General features: G+C 33.1%; 1 protein-coding gene across 1 annotated transcript; it reads left to right on the forward strand.

The window, feature by feature from the left end:
- The first annotated feature begins 537 nt into the window (after nt 1–537).
- LOC109538348 (sodium-dependent nutrient amino acid transporter 1) lies at nt 538–19,048 on the forward strand. Its single transcript, XM_019905554.2, has 12 exons — nt 538–720; nt 7,547–7,630; nt 13,005–13,287; nt 13,643–13,883; nt 13,940–14,210; nt 14,293–14,396; nt 14,824–15,013; nt 15,170–15,346; nt 15,472–15,571; nt 16,607–16,789; nt 18,365–18,450; nt 18,537–19,048. The coding sequence occupies exons 1-12, from the start codon at nt 712–714 to the stop codon at nt 18,681–18,683; spliced, it is 1,875 nt and encodes a 624-aa protein (XP_019761113.1). The 5' UTR covers nt 538–711; the 3' UTR covers nt 18,684–19,048.
- Nucleotides 19,049–20,388: the final 1,340 nt, after the last annotated feature.

The raw sequence follows: 20,388 nt of genomic DNA on the forward strand, positions 1-20,388 counted from the left end.
GCATATAAATTTACCGTTAAAATCATAATCTAAAATTTTCCAATTCATATTGGAATTGGGAAAGCGTATGTTTAAAAAAGAAAAACCAAAACAGTTTTTTAATGCTACACTAAAATTGTGATTGTTTATTAATTTTTACATAGATACATTTACGGAAAATTTAAGTTGTTCTATTTCGCAATTGGTTCCTGTGAATTTACTCATTTTATGGAAAAATGTATTAAAAATGCATCAGCGCAAGACCTTTTAATAACATCATAAGACACTTCTAGGAAATCGTGTATTTTTCTCATGCCCTAATGTTTTATACTTAAACAGTAAAAATAACATTAACGTTCTTGCACAACTCAATTAGTAAGAAAACGATCCGATGAATATTACCAACAACAAAACTAATAAATCGATTAAAATTACTGAACTTGAATTTATTGCCGAAGTATCTCGAGCATAATCCAATCCGATATGATAATCCCTGTTAAAACTTTAATTAGTGTTCATACCATGAGCTTTCGCGTAATTAATAATTGCAAATAAATTATAGACAAGACGATATCGTCCCCCCTTTCTGTCGGTAGACTTTTCTCGTACATTCATAAGCTTCAGGTGCTTGAATTGTTCGCAACTGTTGTGAATGGAAGGTGCGAAATTGTGATCTATCGTATTTATCTACATGATTTTTTCTGCCGGACAAGGATAAACCAATTTCGAAAAATGAGTAAAGTGAGTAATTATTTTGACTATTATAGTTTCAGTTATATTTGGAATTTAACAGAAAAACTGAAAACAACGTTAGAAATGTTTCTATAACCTAATGCGAATGATGCGCCTTAAAATATTCTCATATATTATATTATTTTCTTTCATGGGCTCCAGCCACAGTGTTAATTATTTTTTTTGTATATCGTTTGTTTCGTTACGCTTCGGCGAGACAACAGCGCTATCATGAGATTTTAAAATTCATTCAAACTACAAACACCAATTTACAATTAAAAGATGTCGTACAAAAACTATAATTTGTAAAGTGTTAAAATATTAATTAGTTCTTGAGGAAAAAGATAGTTTCCTTTCGGGATAGAAAAACATTTGAAAACCTTACCCCATAATTGGCAAACATTATTATCATTTAGGTCTTTGCTGTCGTGAAAATACATATTATCATACTTTAGCAGACTAAGATTGAGCACCTTTGAAAATCAGACTTCAGTCAGAAAGAGGAAATGAAATACACGATTCTATTTCATATTGAAAGACAAAAGAGTTATTTCGATTTACTACATTGGTATATCTAACGCTTTAATTTTTATTAATGGATAATCTCTTTCAAGTTAAATTGAAGCTTTAGCAAATATTTTTTACTGGATTACTGAAGTACATTTTATCGAGCGTGTTTCAATATATTTTGTTTTAAAATCAAGTAAGACAAAAGCAAATTTTCAGCCAAGATTAAGGAAAAAATCAGAACTTGTTTGACATTGACCTGCGTTGCAAAATATCACATTTCCTCTATTAAAAATATTATTATCAGCCGGTTTCTACTCGATTATATACGTTATAATATCGATACTAAAATGGAAAAATACGTATAACATGTGCAATTTTTATTGATTTTTAAACATTTTTTGATGCGAGATTTTTCTCGCCACGCATTTGCCCGTTTTCGTTCGTTTCATGACAAATGGAAACATCGTTTGTTCCTTTCCTATTTTAACATTGCACTCTTTTCTTTTTTCTCTTCACGCTTTGATCAATTAATTCAAATTTTAATAAAATTAAGGCTAATCGATAATTAGGTACTTAGACTCAGACTAGTCAACACTGACGCCATTAATAGGGATCTCGTTTTGTACTCTGACTAGTCCCACATTGATGGATTTTGGGTACATTTATTAACAAAAAGGCAATAACAGTGTCTAGCGAAACTTCCCTAGGATTGTAAGTAAAGTAGTTTTGCTTTAGAATTTTTCCTTAAAGTCTAATCGTATGGAAAGTGAAAATCTAACATCACCTGGTAAATCTGGTTTTATGACTATAAAACCAGATTTTTTTCTTTTTCAGTCTCCAGCAAATGTTTTCTTCAATAACCGTCAATATTTTACAAACAGCAAGATGCGTCTAACAAGATGTTTGCTTTGTACATTTATACAGTTGCGTTACATGCATGTTTTCATGGTGATTCGAATGTCCTTAATTGTGGTGATTAAGAAAAATTTGATAACGTATCTGTGAGTTACACATACCTATTTGCATGCCTCTGCAACATGTTCTTTCCATAACAGATTTGTCCGGAAATTTACATGGCAATATTTTCATTCAATTCCCTGCATGAGTACCGTAGTACCAGTCAGCAATTGAAATCTCTCAAATTTAGTGAATGCTCATAAGATGAAAATATTATTTGAATTATGCGTTCAGAGATTATACTTAATTATACTTTCAGAGACACGAAAAATACTCTGCAACTTCAGAATAATGCGTTCAGTGAAGAAGATTGCGTTCTAAACGTAGTCAAAATTTCTTAGAACCTACAAAAATTAATTCAAATCACATAAAATCCCGCATTTTGTATGCTTCGTCAATGTTGATTTTAAAATAAACGCTTTTTGCAACTGCACTAGAAACTTGAAAGATTGATATTCTGTAGAATACGTTTTTTTCTAATGAAATTTTGGCGTAAAGTCGTACGTAAATCTCTGATATTCAAATTTCGTGTAAGTTTTTGTGGCAAATCCAGCAGAATTTACTTACACCAGTTGTTACCATTCGATCGAAGTGCCAATTCTCTATTCAAGGATAGAAAAACGAACTCTGTGGCTCAAATGGTCCCTGAACAACATCAAAAGAGGCTTCATCAGGTTTCAGTCGATTTTGCTATTAAAAAAAAACAGGCAAAACTAAAACTCTTGACTTTTTTTAAACAAAAAACATAAAACCGGAACCCATATTTGCAAATCTGAAACGGTTCTTTGGAGGCAAGCTCCCAAAGTTCTAAAATTTCTTGAGAGGGTTTAATCGAACCAAATCCATCAGTACGCTGATGATTCTTGTATTGAATACTGGAACCCAAATTTCCACATCTAAAGCGGTTCTTTAGCGAAAAGCTTCAGATGAGCTTGACATAAAAATACGAAGCCGCCCAAAATATTCTTTAAGTTTAAAACTTGACAACAAATCCACCATACGAGTCAGTTGATGAATATGGAACTAGAACTACTACATCTACATGGCAACTAGGGTCAAAGTAATGTTAAACTTACCGAAAGCTGCGTAGTGCCACCTGGAAAGAAAGAAGAAAATGAGTTTATAAAGCAGGAATTCTATCAAAACCTGAACTTATTTGAAATCAGCAAAGCAAAGAGCCAGGAAAATAAAGAATCCATAAAACTTCAGTTGCTTGCCGGCTCAAGCTAAAACATTTATAGATTAGATATCATTCTTACAGCTTTCTGGATGCGGGCGCCCCATCCTCCATTTTCTAGCCATTAATGCCACACTTTCCATAAAGGCCACAATGATTCTATATCGCCCATCTAAGAACGCGATTTAGACGACCCAAAAAATTATCGACCGATTTCGTCCACAGTCGATAGCAAACTAAATTCGTGGGCCTTTTTGAAAAAAAGACAGCGAAGTACAGAATAAACATAATTATTTAATCATGTGCTTGTTCGCCCTGTCCATGATTTATTGGTTTGCACTTGCTTGGCAGTTCAATTTCAGTTTGTTTATTGTTGACATGTTTTTGCATAAAGGAGAATGATAGACAGTTTGGTGGTTTATTCTAATTTGTCTAAATCGTGATTTGTTACTTGTTTTCATTAGTTGTTGTGTCTGTTGAATTTTTGTTTAAACTTACTTTTAATTCCGCCCATTACTCGCGAACGTGAGTAGTTCGTATGTTCGAACTAGATACGAGTAGCTTACTTCAGATCTAAAGTTAATTACTTTGAAACACTATAGCTAGGGAGTGATTTTAAGAAAAAAAAATATTTAATTATTTCCGGACCTTTACGTGACTAATGCTTTAAAAACCATTACCTATTAAAAATGTATTTGCATTTTTCCAATATTTCCGGTAATAAAGAAGCTAACATATAAAGATGTGTTCAACACAAGTTTCAGTTGCCTTGAATGTCATAAACAAATTAAATTAATACTTATCTCAAACGTGGAGCTCATAAGGCTCATAACGGTGTTCAGGTATCTGCTACGGTTTCCGAAATAACCGATAGAAACCAAAAATTTTGCTGCTTTTGATTTAATATAAATTCGACCCAATTTGAATTTTTATGATAGACGTGATCCGCACTTACACACAACTATTAACGTGAACTGACAAAGACTTCAAAAATATTTTAAAATTTTGCTGAATCGAATTGCTTCTGATATCTCTTCATCGCCTTTGAGACTCTATAAGCCAAGTTGAAAGGTAATTTGTAAACGCATGGAAATCAAATCACAAAGCATAAGCTGGCTTCAATTAAATTAACACTAAATGGATATAAAAATTTTCATCACAATTCGCCATTTGATTTTCTATTTTAAAAGCTTAGAAGTTAAGTAATTTGATACTTTGATAATTGAAACTTAATAAAGAGTTCACAAAATTTCTACGAAAACTTAAACATTTAAATATTTGAAAATTGGAATTTAGATCTGCTGTTTCGGTAGTACGCATAGCATTGATGATTGCCAACCTTCGCAACGAAGACGGCACCTGAAGAAGAAGAATGTTTAATAAATGCGAATAGTAGAATTAGTTGAATAGAGAAAAACATTCTTAAAGAAATGAGCTATTTCTTAAGTATATTGCCACTCAAAATTAATTTGTAATCTGACCCCGCATTGGTATTGAAATTAAAGAATTAAGTACGGGAAAAAGTTACTTCACTTAAGTCACAGATATTCAGGGTGTTTTATAAATATATCGACATAGTTTTACTGACGGATCTTAAGACAGGCATTTTAACTTCATTAAAAAATTATATTTTTTAAATTCTTTCGTTTGGGCTCTTACAGTTTTCAAGACATTAATTTAGGAAAGGCTTAAATTTAGAATACTATGATGCGCTCAGAAGTCTAGACCGTTCAATACGTTAAACGATTGAGAGAATATACAAGGTGACAAACGTTTTCGGATCAAGGGCTTTTTACTACCCCTTAGTTTTTGCAGTGCGCCATTGAAGCCTAAGACATTTTCGTAAATTTATTTCTGAATTTAGAGACGTTCTGGTCTCTTTCGTTTCTTTCCTATCTGCCAAAGCTTTAAAGTTTTTTGCCAAATATTTTATTAATGTAATAAATATTTTTCTTTCTTCGCGAACGAAAGCGAACGGTTCTACAGATAATTTCTTTAGATCAAAAACAACATATTTTGTAACTTTATCACCCTGTATCTCAAAAAGACGGCATTTGTCGAAAACTTAAAAAAAAAAATTTTCACATTCCCTACAACTCTCAAAAGTTTGTCGATATATTTAAGAAACACCCTGTACTTGTACGACCATTCGTCGGTGTGCAAACCTTTCATGGGTACCTATATCATGTAATATATGTATATTTGCTGATTTATGAAAAGAATAAATTGGAGAATCATCAAAGAATTTCGAAAAATTGGAACATCTTTATTTTAGGACATACTGCAAAACCTTGTGGGAATCTCACTTTATCATTTTTTATTATTGTTTATTAACTGGTAATTACTAATTTCAAGGCCCTCTATAAATTTAGTTGATTTCATAAAATTCCTTGTAATTTTATGTGACTTGCAATTGCAATGCATCTGCAACATATAATTATTATAGATTGATATTTAGAATACCGCAAGATTCATTTATTTTATGGCTTAAACTCACTTAAACGTATAAAACTGAAAACAAATTGTTGAAACAATTGGGCTTAGAATTTTAGGCCTTGTACCTGTAGAGCACTTGGAAAGTTTCACTATACATTTAACTAATCCTGCACATAAATATAAATAAACAAACCTATAATGTATGCTATTCAATGAATAAATACACGAGGATTTCATAGTTCACGTGTTAATAAAATTTACGATTTTCCTTTTTTGGTAATAGTGGGAACAAAGATAACTTCTTTATTATTTTACAACTGTTACTATTGGAATCGTGTAACTTCTTACCTAATTTATTAGCCCGGAATTTTCGGTTTATTTCACTTTACTCAATTCCCGTCATAAAGAATCACACTTAAATCGCCTTATCTGTGAACACACGCTTAAAACAATTAGTCAACATTCTTGCATGCATATAAGTATTGCATGTAAGTATACCTGAAAGAGATATTCGTTCAGTATAATGAGGGAAATTAGTTAGCTTTTTCGTGACTTGAGTGTGAATGATAGATTTTGGTGTTCAAATGAGGACGCCGGTGGGCTCTTTTTTGTTTCCGTCTTTGGATTTTTAGTTCTTTTAAAACTAACTTTTGAGTATTCCAAAAATTAAATAAGTTTAACCGATTCAGTTAGTGGCAACTGATAAATATTGAAGATTATCCTAGAACGATTTAGATAGAAGTATTTTTCAGTAATTCATTTTGCAATGGAACAATTTCACAACCGATAAATTGAAAACCAACATTAATTTGAAATGCCTACAAAAAATGTTGCACGTTTAACACTCTATAGCTCCCTTACTAACTGATATTTATAAACCAATTGTCAACTTCTGATTAAACACGTTCTAATTAATAACCAACTAGATAATTCGAATGTGTTCACTACAGTTTATCGATTCATCATCACAGATTAAATTTGACAACTGCGAATTAAACTGTAGCTGGGAGATATTATTTTTATGAATTAGTCGACTTTTTGAAGCCCACATTAAAAAATGTCTGGGTTAATTTCAAATGTCCATTCATTCTTACTTATTCGCAATTTAGAGATTATAAATTAGGCAGGATTATATTCTACAGTCCTACTCACTTTCGAATTGAAACTAATTGTGTTCATGTATCAGGAGATTATTTTATAAACCCCAGAGGCATTGTGCATAATTAAATTTCATCTGTAAACATTAACTCACATATTATTTATTTTAAATTGTTTGGAAAAACCTTTCGAAATTATTGCTTTCTGAAAGCAGAATCTAGCATGAAGTTTCGCAAAGTGAACACACCACACGATCTTGATATAATATTCTGGAAATGATAAATTTAAACATTGACGCAAGTTGCTAATAAACCCGTAACGTAGACGGCACAATAATATTACTTATAACCCATTTTTAATTTGGTATTTATAAATCCACCTATAAACTAATTAAGCTATAGCTCAAATCTCGATGAAACTAGATCACCCAGATAAATCAAGGCAAACTTGACGAACAACATTTCAGCAAATAGAACGAACTTAATCTGCTAACTGGAAAGGAAATAAAAATTTGTTACTATTAATATTATGCTATAGGCGACCTTCAGGTCATTATTTTAAAGCAATCACGGTCATTGTTAATTACGCTTTTTGCAGAGTTAAATACATAGTCGCAAAAGGAGATACTTCTAATTTTTTGGTGTTTCTTGTTTTCAGACAAATGGAATTGAAAACCCGACTTTCGTTCCGGAACCTGATGATTCACCAAATGAAAAACAGATCAGTGCAACCAACAATGAGGTAAGAAGACAATAGTTTAACGTGCAAATAAACTAGCAAAAATTAAACTTACTGTAACTTTAATTTTCTTGCAGAAATCAAACTTTTTGTTATAAACAACACACTGTTTAGCTGTAAGCTCCAAAACACCCACAAAGGAAATGAATAACATCAAATGCAAATAACCCTGAATTTCGATCAACAATAAGTTCGAATTTTCGGTCATTTTGCAGACATCATACAATATCCCTCTAATCATTTGATCCATTTCCATTGCACCGCGCAAACAAACACTTTTGTTTTCTAAATTAAACAATTGATTAATTCCCTCAGTATTTAGCATTGCTGGTGCAGGATATTTATGACTATAAAACCGATATGTTCAATTTTTACACAGCATTAACAGCATTGTAAATTAATGCCTATTGTATATTTATTGCATGACAGTCCTCATTGCACTGGTATTTTTCAATTTAATGTTATTAAAAATCGACTAATCACTACAGCTGAGTAGTTATTGTTCGTATCAATAATTGCAGAGTTATGTTTAGCTAATAAAGCATAATCTTCATTAATGTGCATTATAATTATTGTGCCTTCGATGTTTGACTCAGAAGTTGTTTTGGGACATGTAACATATGATATAGAGGGTGTCGAAAAAGAATGAAAACGCTTAAATATATCAAAAAATCTGTTTTAGTGCGGAATTAAATAACAACACGCATCCTATAATGTGGAAGAACCTATCAAATGATATATAAGTAAACAACTATAATAACAACGAATGGAATGATATAAAAAGTAGCTGCGACACATTTAGTTAAAGCCCATAATTATAAAAAGATAAAAAATGGAGTATTGTCAATTACAGCACAATATGACAGAAATGAGAAGAAAACAATTCATATAAAAGTTTCGTGTTTAAATAAAGGGAAGTTTCTATTTAATATTTTGAAATTGCCCCTGTCCCCTATCGGAAGTGGGGTGGCATGATTCCTTTTGGTCTCATTTGATACCTTCTTCCAAATTATCACATACGTGTTTTCTTAAGTTCCGATCTAAAACGTATTTTCCGATATATTAAAGAATTTGCAGACTTTTAGGATATCCAATTTTTCTGATCTAAACGGAAAAATGTCATGTCTTCATGAGTGCAAAAGTTCAAATTTATTTTTCGTTTGTAACTTTACAGTTGCAACTAAATTACTAAAAGTTGTAGAATTAGAGTTATTGATGCTGAACCCTAACTACCAAAACACACACAGGGTGATTTGCTAATAACGAAAATTCTGAATTGTGCCGATGGCATTGATAAAGATGGGCACGAAAATGCAAGAACAAATTAAAATGCCCCAAAACTTGCTAGGACTTGTTTACTAACCGACGTTTCTAAAATCGACCTGTAATTCAATTTAGCTTACGGCGAAGTTGACTGACTTACTGTTACTGTTAATAACGTTTTACTCTATATCATCAACATGAAATTTGTTCCTGAACTTGATAGGGTAATGATTTTTTCCAATTAAGAAAAATCAGTTTCATGAATATTTCGATTTGGTATCATTAGAAAAATAGCAAACGAAGTACATTTTCATATTTTTAGAACAGTTTAAATGATAAATCGAATCAAATACATAATAAAACTTTCCCGTGATTTTTTACAAAATTTTAAAAACTTTTGCATTTGCAAAACTTTTAACTTTCAGAAATGAAATATTTATGTCACTGATCTACATTTTCAATCTGTAGCTCCAACAGCAATCGAATTTTGCATTGTTGGTTAGTTACTCTACAAAGTTTCAAAAGTAGGAAAATGCTAACTTCTAAATATATTCGAAAGAAATCGAAATTTGAAAAAAGCAATGTAATGTTTACACCATAAGTTATAAAGTAAACTTTATTGTGTCTAATTGGAAAAGAAATTGGCCAGTTGCCTTGAGAGGGCATTAATCGTTTCCGATTATCTATTCAAATAGGCTCCAAAGAAAGTGAAGAGATTCCATTAACCACAGTAGCGGAGGTAAAAAGAGAAATCAAAGAAAACATAAATCCAAAGAAGGCTCCGTGATTTGACTTGATCACTGCTCAGATCCTCAAGAAACTACCGAGGAAAGGGCTAGTGAAACTTACTAACCTGATCAACGCATCACTTCGACTAAAATATGTTCCCCAATTGTAGAATGTTGCTGACGTTATTATAGTACCTAAGTGTAGCAAGCCACCCCACCATATAACTTTTACCGACTATGTCAAAACTTTATGAAAAACTAATTTTAAAGAGAATAACACCAATTAATTTTAGAAATAAAAAAAAATCAACTCGGTAGTCAACTCTGGGGTTGTACCAGCTAAGGCAACAAAAATGTTATACAACGTTATCAAAATAAAGTTCTAGGCGGCATCGTAGGTGCGCCATGATACATCCGGAATGGCAACCTCCATAAAGACCTAAATGTGCAAACAGTGGACAATGTAATCAAAAATTGAGCAAAAAATCATGAACAAAGACTACAAAATCACATCAACGTTGAGGCCATCCAGCTCTTGAACAACGATCGCTTAACAAGAAGACCAAATCTAGTGAAACCCTATGAACTAGTGCATGGAATTGATCGTTGATCCTTAATAAAAGAAAAAATATGCCTATACATGTATATCTACGCATTAAAATAGTGACTCTCCAATGACAAAGCCGAAGTTAATAACGTAGGATAACACTTTGCAAATGTTCATCTAGTGGTTTAGGTTAAAGAAAAGTAGTTTACTGGTGTAAACTAAATTGATATAACGAACAAACACAAAAAATAGGCTCAGAAAAATTGTTGAAACGATTTCCCCATGATTGATGTATAAACCGGCAGTAAGATCTATAATAACAAACGCAGCTGCAACCAGACCAGATACAAGCAGAACTCTACAAATGATGAGAAGAGTTGGAATTTGAATCAATGAAGCCTTAAGTAGGGTACAAGACAAAACTCTATACGATAAAGTATGAAGTGAGGCCATCAGAATGCAATGCGGGTTATAGGACATAGGAAGATGGCTGAGGCGGAAAATAAGATTCTGGAACAAACATGTAGAAAGAATGGAGGAGAACAGACTCGCCAAAAGCGCAAAAATTAACAATCTAGTGGGAAGGAGACCAGAGGAAAGGCCACCAAAGCGCTGGAGAGAATGCTAGACCTCATCGTCCGGGAGGACGTCTTGGCAATGAACAGACAATAGCCTACCAATAAGTATCCATATTAGAAAGAAAGAAGTAGATTTCTCAAAATGTAAACTTTATTTTATATTTTTATATTTTTTTCGTTATAGTTTTGCGAGATTATAATTGTGAAGCTCGTAAAACGGAAAATTTATATAGATGCAGAAAATGTTTTAAGAATTAGTTATTATCTTTTAATCGTATGTTAGTTCGATTTCATTTATGTCAAAAATTATTTTCAATAAAGCGTGTAAAAGGTTTAGTAAATTAATCGCATGAACATCTCGATTGAATTAGTTGAAAATCACTAAGCAGCTTTCAGACATTAATGTTATCGTTGAAAATTGCCTGATATTAATGGTCTAATCACGGTTTAGAAAAACACACAATAATTGATGGGAAGTTCTGAACCGCATAGATTTTATAATATATCGGATGAGTAATTGCTGTTCTTAATATACCCACAAATTCTGAATGTTAAATAGTATGCCGTTTTTAAGTCAATAATTTGAGCATTTAATTTGTTATTTATTATAATTAGCTGTAATATATACCTAATAACTGTACTATACACACGGATTCCTCAGTACCTATCATACTTTATATGTGTTTTTGGTCAACTTCTATAAACCTCTAACGGTTTTTCCGTTTTTACCGTCGATTTAAAATGGACGATTTCATAATTTGGTAAATGAATGGCTGAATGAGTTCCCAGTAAAATTGAAAATGCTTTGATCGCCTCAATTAAATAAATCGAGTTTTCCATCCTAATCGAATGTATAATGTATATTGATAGAGCCCAAATTTATTCGAAACAGATGAAAATAGTAACTATGTGGCAAAAATCTAAACTACCGTTGCTTTTCAAATTGCAACCAAATATTTATAAAGTATATTAAAATCGGGACTTCAAAGAATCTGCTAAGGAATTCAAATTCACATATTACAATAATGTAGTTTTTAATAAATTATATAGTTTTCGACTGTAGTAGTTCTCTCTGTAATTTCGTTTCAATTACAGTTTATAATTAATACATGTTTGTAAGGGGGGGCATATTCAATATTCAAGGGTTAAATTACACTTCGGCTTATTTTGCTTTCGAAAGTATATTTTCGGCATCTTAAAGCATATATTTACACCACAATACACATACAGGGTGGTTTTTTAGTGCGATAGAGTCCATTGTTTCAGATGGTGTTGAACTTTCGAAAAATAGTTTCATATAAAAGTTGTTGACGCACAAAGTGCGCACATTTTAAAAATATCTTATATGATACAGAGTGTCTCAGAAAATCGAGGCAAAATCAAAGTGTATTTTTTTAATAGAACTACCCATTTTTCATTAGCTCATGGAATGCAACTTAAAACGCTGCATATGCACAGTAAATTTCTATTTTCTTACTTGCGACGTTGACAGATTATCGTCATTTTAGTAAAATTTTGCTTAAAAACATGGCATCTAAAAATTCATTGTAGAAGCAAAAAAAAGCAGTTAGAGATACAAAAAATACGTCTTTCCAATCACCACAGGTCTGATAAGAATTCTATTGAACCAAAATATCAATATATTGTACAGGATGTTAACAATGTGGACTTCAGTCTAAAACTTTTTCAACACCCTGTACAATGTGTTGATATTTTGGTTCAATGGAATTCTTAACGGATCTGTGCTGATTGGAAAAACGTATTTTTTTTGTATCTTTAATTGCTTTTTTTGCTTCTACAATGAATTTTTAAATACCATGTTTTTAAGCAGCATTTTACGAAAATGTCGATAATCTGCCAACGTCGCAAGTAAGAAAAGAACACTCTGTATCATATAAGATATTTTTAAAATGTGCACACTTTGTGCCTCAACAACACACTCTCTCGCACTGAAAAACCACCCTGTATGTTAACTGAAAAGTGCTCTTTTTAAGTTTGTTAAAGGAAGTCGACCTTTCCATTTTGAGCAATATTGATCCATAGCTCTGGATTTATTACACCTGTAGAAAGTTGTAGAAAGAGTAGAAGTGTCTGGTAACTGAAAAAACGTTTGTCGCAATTAAAAAAACTTGAGATTTGTGCCGTCAATTTCCATACAAATTCTAATCTAAACATGTGCAGTTACATAAATTTGGTGGAACTGAACTGATTTACTGCTCATTAATATAGCCTCCACTAATAGAAGTTAATGGGTTTTGCAGAAAGCTGAAGAAACGGACTTGGATGATGATGCAGGCAATCGGGCCCAATGGGGAAACAGTGTAGAATTCCTGATGTCGTGTATTGCCATGTCAGTCGGACTTGGCAATATATGGCGATTTCCATTCACAGCTAAAGAGAACGGTGGAGGAGCATTTTTAATTCCCTACATCATTGTTTTAACTGTTATCGGAAGACCATTATACTACATGGAAATGGCGCTGGGTCAGTTCTCCAGCAGAGGAAATGTTAAGATGTACGAAAAGCTCTCTCCCGTTTTAAAAAGTAAGCTTCGAGTTGTTTCATTCATTAGAATAGTAATATCCTGACATATACGCGATTTTTCATCGCAAAGCTTGACTTTGCTGTCGAGCGCAGTTACAGGCCAACATTCACACTTTTTAGAAAATGGTATTATTTTAAATTTGAAACTTCCAATTTCGCACATTGTATATGATTTAAGAAGTCCATATCGTATAGGAAAACGTTCACGCAGATTGGGAAACGTTCACACAGAGAGAAAACTAGGCTTAAAAAACATAACATTTTTAATAAAAAGGAGATTATTGAATCAAATAATATGCTAGTAAAGTATGTGTTTTATGATTAAGTGCGAATAAATAATAAATACTTTTCATAGGTATTGGATTTGGACAACTAATTGGATCCGTATGTGTTGCCACATACTACTGTTGTTTGATGGCAATAACTTTATTTTATTTGGCCCATTCCTTCACATTCTCCGAATTGCCGTGGACACAGTGCAAAGATTCGTGGAACGAATACCTGACTGAGATTGCAGGATACTGCGTACCCTCTACGGGTGACTATACAATTGAACCGAACCGGACCTCAATTACTTCTTCGGAACTTTGGTTTAGGTGTGTACAGTGAAAATAATATATTTCCGTAATCATAAACATATGTGGTTTGATAGGATTGAAGTGCTTAGGCAAACTGATGACATTAGCAACGGTATTGGATCGCCAGACTGGAGACTAACACTCTGTTTATTGGCGTCTTGGGTGGTCACTTTTCTGGTGTCAGTTCGGGGAGTGAAAAGTTCTGGAAAAGCCTCTTACTTTTTGGCACTGTTCCCTTATGTTATCATGATTACGCTTCTGATCCGAGCGGCTACGCTTGAGGGGGCAGGAAACGGAATGTTCTATTTTATCGATACGGATTTCGATAAATTGAAAGAAGCATCGGTAAGTCACATAGATAAGAGACTTCACTTCAACAACGAAAAGAGGGAAATTTTAACTGTGATAACTTAATGAACAATTTCAGGTTTGGTATGCTGCAGTAACGCAATGCTTCTTTTCTCTGAATGTTGGATTTGGATCGATCATAATGTACTCATCATATAATCCGTTCAAACATAACATCAACAGGTAAAGCAGTCATGCAGTCAATGTTAAGCACATACGCGGTCACACACGGCTGATGGCACGTTAGCCAAAAAGCCACTTGGGATTGTTGAATATCAAATACTTTCTTAGGAAATATTATTTGACGTACTAATGAACAAGCCTGTCTGTATACACTAGCACAAACTGCATGTAACTCTTATGTAACCCTTAGCCGATCTTCTACCAGCGGGTTTAAATACTGTTTTGACATTGCGTTTCTAGGAACAATATCTGTTAAAAATGTTTCTCTGCGCAAAAATGTACACTATTTAAAGGACATCTAAGATGGATGTAAAAGGAAATCAGTAACTTTTCATGAGCAACAGACATGTTTTTAATTTTTGCATATTATATTGAGAAAGCTTTAATGGTAGCATTAGGTAGCATTCCAAACAACCGATTATTTCAGGGATGCCCTCATTGTCACAACCCTAGACACATTTACCTCTCTGCTATCTGGAACGACAATATTTGGCATTCTTGGAAACTTAGCTTACAATTTGGGTACCGACATGGCCGACGTTATTTCTGGTGGTGGCACTGGTTTGGCATTTATTTCATATCCAGAAGCAATTGCTAGATTCAACAATGTACCATGGGTGAGTAAAGAGTCCTATTACTGGCATCATAGAATGAGCACTATGGGTTAGTACTTTTCAATCATCAATTAAAATAAACGTTCAAGCAATATTAAGGTCATATTAATTTCGTATAATTCGTATTCAAGGAATGTTTCAAATAATTTCCATTTCTAGCTCTTTGCCATTCTGTTCTTCTTCATGTTGTTTGTATTGGGAGTAGGAAGTTTAGTCGCCTTACAAAACTGTCTCAATACCGTCATAAAAGACGCATTTCCGTCAATTCCGTCTTGGGTGATTTCAGTTGCAACTGCTTCTGGAATGTTTCTGATTGGTTTAATGTACGTCACACCGGTAAGCATAATAGTTCAACATAACAAGCAACTTGTTAATAATTATTACTTATTATCTCTTCGTCATATGTACCTGCTCTTCTGCTTATTAATTAACCATATTTTATATATTATCTACTATTTTAGGGAGGACAATACATGCTGGATCTTGTCGATCACTTTGGAGGGACTTTCATCATTTTCGTTTTTGCAATTTTAGAAGTTCTGGCCATAGTATTTTTGTATGGTTAGTATTGTTATGGATTTTCAATGCAGTTTGCTTCTTCAGTGTGTACACACCCGCTTCCCTCTTTTAATGTACAGGGTGTCCCAAAAGTAAGGGCACAAAACAAAATGTCGGATTCCTGGGGTGATAATATGATGATTTAACACAACCTAAGGTAAGTTGTGTTAATTCATCATATTATCACCCCAGGAATCCGACATTTTGTTTTGTGCCCCTACTTTTGGGGCACCCTGTATACATATTTGCTCCAAAAGTTGACGGTTGCCGACATACATGGTTGCCGTCAAAGTTACATTTTAATTTCAGTTTTTCGTTATTCTACTTTGAACGGAGCTGCATATTTTCACGGAATTTGGTATGCAGATGTTTTTGAGCATAAGAAATCCAATTCTATCATCAGATTTTGATCAACTTGTAGAATAAACCACTTACGGCGATATCTGGGCAAAACAATTGTTTCAACTTTTTGGTCACCCGGTATTAGTMTRACATTCTTTAGRCATRGWTKKRYMTAAATTCCTTRGMCWAYTAAWTWTSTMSRAAAMAGAGKMTTCTTRGTCGATATCGACYAAGAAKMCTCTKTTTYSKASAWAWTTARTTGTCTAAGGMMWTTAKRYMMAWCYATGYCTAAAGAATGTYATACKAATACCGGGTGACCAAAAAGTTGAAACAATTGTTTTGCCCAGATATCGCCGTAAGTGGTTTATTCTACAAGTTGATCAAAATCTGATGATAGAATTGGATTTCTTATGCTCAAAAACACCTGTATACCAAATTTCGTTAAAATATGCAGCTCCGTTCAAAGTAGAATAACGAACAACTGAAATTAAAATGTAACTTTGACGCCTTGTATGTCGGCAACCGTCAACTTTCGGACTAAAGTAAGTTGTGTTAAATCGTCATATTTTCAACCCAGGAATCCGCCATTTTGCTTTGTGCAATTACTTTTGGGCCACCCTGTATACATATTTGCTCGTCATTATGCCTAACTTATTTCAGCACAACCAACAAATTAATTTTACAATTTTCACCTAGGTTTGCAAAACTTCTGCCTGGATCTTGAGTACATGACAAATCACAAGCCGGGGATTTACTGGAGATTGTGCTGGGGGCTTATTATGCCCGTTCTTTTAGTGACCATTTTTATTTATTTTGTGGCTACTTTACCTGTCCTTACATATGGAATATATGGCAAACCGTATCCCGATGGAATTTTAGGTGGGTATTTTCAACTAGTCCAGTTTTAAACATATGCATATAGGTAGAGCAAAAATGATTCCGAAAAGGAAATATTAAATAATGCTAATAATTTTTGCTGTTAGCTGAAGAATTACAATCCTTTTAAAGTTCATGCAACTAATTTTTGCTATTTGATAAATCTACAACGGCTATTGCTTATCGCCTATCTTCTATTCTTTTTATGGAAAAACCGGACATACGATAAAAAGATTCAAGATTGAATTGTCTGCTATCATCAATCACTTCATAATGTAATGACAATTTTTCCGGCGCGATAAAGTTACATGGATAATAGACTCTTTTCTAGTACCCTAGACTTAGCGTGCAGTCTAACAGAAAATTGGCGCGCATAACTAAATTTCCGCTCTTATCATTTAGTTTTTTTAAAGTATAATTTAAATTTAACAAGTGTGTGCTTGATTGTTCAGAAACGAAACACTTCCTACTAAACATTTCAAAATAATAGCTGAAAATTTAAATTGAAATTGGTTTTTCGCCTGTTAATATTTTTGCCAGCTAGACAAAGAAAAATTGTATTTATTTTCTCGGTACTCCTACAGTAAGCCCATATGACTCTATTAATAAATGACAGTATTTCGGATTCGCCCCGTATAATGTAATCGTAAATAACTTTACGGGGTGTTCTGATAAGATACGATTTTGACTGATTTTGATTCTGATTGTCTGCGATCTATAAAGCCTGCAACTTCGACTAGAAAGTATCAAGTGCTCAGGAGAAAGCGGTAGAAATAACTTTAATATTTCTCCTTTCTTTCACATCTTAAGGTACGACACAAAGCATTTCAATGATTTAGAGATTTTCTCTCCAGTGGAATAAAGTAAGAGGAGAATCGAACGTTCGCTTGAACATTGGAAATTCACGGAATTTGATATTGCTGACAGAAAATCGTTTTCGCGTTTTTCAGTATTCCAGCCAACTACCAGATTTATGTTTTATGGCTTTTACGCAAAACCGCAACTCGAAGTTAATTTTTTTATCAATTACAAAGATAATTCCATTTTTCTGTATGAATTTTGAGTAATGCATTAACCGTTGGAAACACGATATATTTACATATATATTATAAAATAATGAATTTGACTTTATCAACTGTTTGGCATAAGACAGAAAGCGTTAAAAGTAAGAAAAATACGATAACCTTTAAAAATAATATTATTTCAACCACGGAAAATCGAACATAATCTAACGAATCGCTGTAAAAGACATCCAAATTTGATATGCATTTTTTTCAATTCATCTTCTTGTTTCTCATTTATTTGTCTGTTCCGAAGGGTCATGATTCGGCTATTCCTGTCGATGTTTAATCCTCTTGAATATGCAGTCAACAATATGCGGTTTTTAACATTTTCAAATTTTGCTTTTACTTTTATTATTGAAATTTTATACGTCTCAAATTGTATTTCATCATAATGTATAAATCACTCACAGTTATATTTTGAACGGATATATCAGTAAGACGTAGAATTCATTCAGTAAATGCACAACAATTGTGATTCAACTGTCACTAGAATTTAAAAGTTAATTTTTTATAGCCTTTGGTTGGTGTATATTGGGAGTTGGGATTTTGCAAGCAATATTTTGGGTTGGCTATTACTCATTCTGGGATAAGGAATACCCGGTAAGATCCAGATGTACAAAAACATTAATCAATACACGAATAACAAGCTCACATTTTCACGAAACTAACAAGTATATTTTTCTCAGATATTTTCCACACAAACTTGGGGGCCAAGCGGTACGAAACGTACAGAACACTGGAGAAGATACAAAGAAACAGAATTAGAGGCCCGAGGTCCCAGACCTCAAAACTGGTTTGTTCGTCAATGCAGATTTATATTCTTAGGGCGCTAAGCAATTAGTTAACATTCAATAATAATTAGTTGACAAAGTTTTCTAAATAACATATTTCTATGCAATTTCCTTTTTTTTATAGTAAAATTCGAAAATTGATATATTTTAACTTTGCTCTTAAGCAATTTCAATAAATATAGATACTTGTTAACCATTTCCAAATAAAAACCTACCTACATACTGTGATAATTTAAATTTAAGTATAAAACGTTTAGTATCAATCATAATCATAGCTTTATTATACATAATTCCTGATTCCATGCTACGACCCAAACATCATATTCGAATACATTTGCTTCTGGAAATAATACGATAATTTGGTGAAATATTTGAACATTGTAATAAAGAAGTTTAATTGACATCCATCTTTTCCGTTTTTCTTCCCAACGTTTTCTGTTGCAAATTTTGCGAAGTAGGACTTGACTACATGAAATTTAAACAGAGCAAATCCATATTGCTTTTGTCAAAATGTGTGCATTCCTATCAAATCAACGTATGTAAAATTATTTCGTCCTATGTTTAGCAAGCAGGAGTGGCTTGCACCTTCTAAGTGCTTGATATATTCAGTCCAGTGCAACTTTTCAAGCAAGTCACCTCTGAAGATGAATGCGGGAAGAAAATATTTTTCACGACTGGTTAAAAGTTCGAAAAAATATTAAATTTCAAGCAATGGCTGCTAACGCTAACTTTTTTGATTTTCCTCACTTTTTACGTTTCTGCTTGGTGGAGATATTTCGTCCGACTATGTGACAACTTTTTGTCCTACGCTTCGCTTCTTTTCGAGCCCCTACAGCGCGGCAGAACTGTGGCGGGACTGCCAACAAAATGTCCCAAAAAATTCTAGACGAGTCTGTTTTGTTTTGCTAAGTTAGCGCAATTCCATTTGAATCGATGTAAAATATATTCTTCAGACGCGGTTTTTTAACGCCAATTTGTAACATTTCGATCAGAGCGCGTCAGACTGAAATAATCGGTTGAATTTAAATGCAATGCAAACATCCAAATATTAGCAACAGAAATAAACTGTGGAAGCACCAAAGCCGATTCCAATTCAGGCAATGCAAATAACACAAAAACACCCTTGTCGCTTGTGGCAAACGTGACCGGGAAAAAGTATTTGGAAAACTAAATTCTGCTCCATTAAAGAACCACTCGCCTAAACCAATCCAAAGCGATCTTTAACGACTTTTTGAGTATCCTAATTCCCAAGTTTCAGCATTGTAAGAAAAATCGTTTGCATTTGACGGTCTTGACCGAGTTCCATAACAGCATGCTCGAGGCATGGACTCTGGTTAAGATTGATGGTTACACGGATACCGAATTAACTTTTCCGCTTTTTGTTCCGATTATCAGGACACATTTCAAGTTCGGAACATCGCTTTTGAACATGTGTTTTTTAATTAACTGGATTCTGCTAAACAGTCAAATAGAAAATGTAAATCCACATCCATGTTTTATTTAACCTAACGACACAGTAATTGTTGTATAAAAAACTTTCGTTAAACATTGATAAACTTTCACTCATGTTCAGAAATGTATTTTCAAGAGATTCAAGTATTATTCTGTGTGTAACTCACGAATATTCATCGAAACTTGTAGAGCAGTCATTGAGTCAAAGCTTAATATGTATAAAAGCCACGTGCAAGGCAATTCTTTGGTGCAACCTAATTTTGCGTATTTTGGTTTTTTTGGTGCTTCATTTTCA

Source organism: Dendroctonus ponderosae, unplaced genomic scaffold (assembly GCF_020466585.1).
Source record: "Dendroctonus ponderosae isolate FM_Combo_2020 unplaced genomic scaffold, Dpon_F_20191213v2 Dpon_F_20191213_2, whole genome shotgun sequence".
NCBI lineage: Eukaryota > Metazoa > Arthropoda > Insecta > Coleoptera > Curculionidae > Dendroctonus > Dendroctonus ponderosae.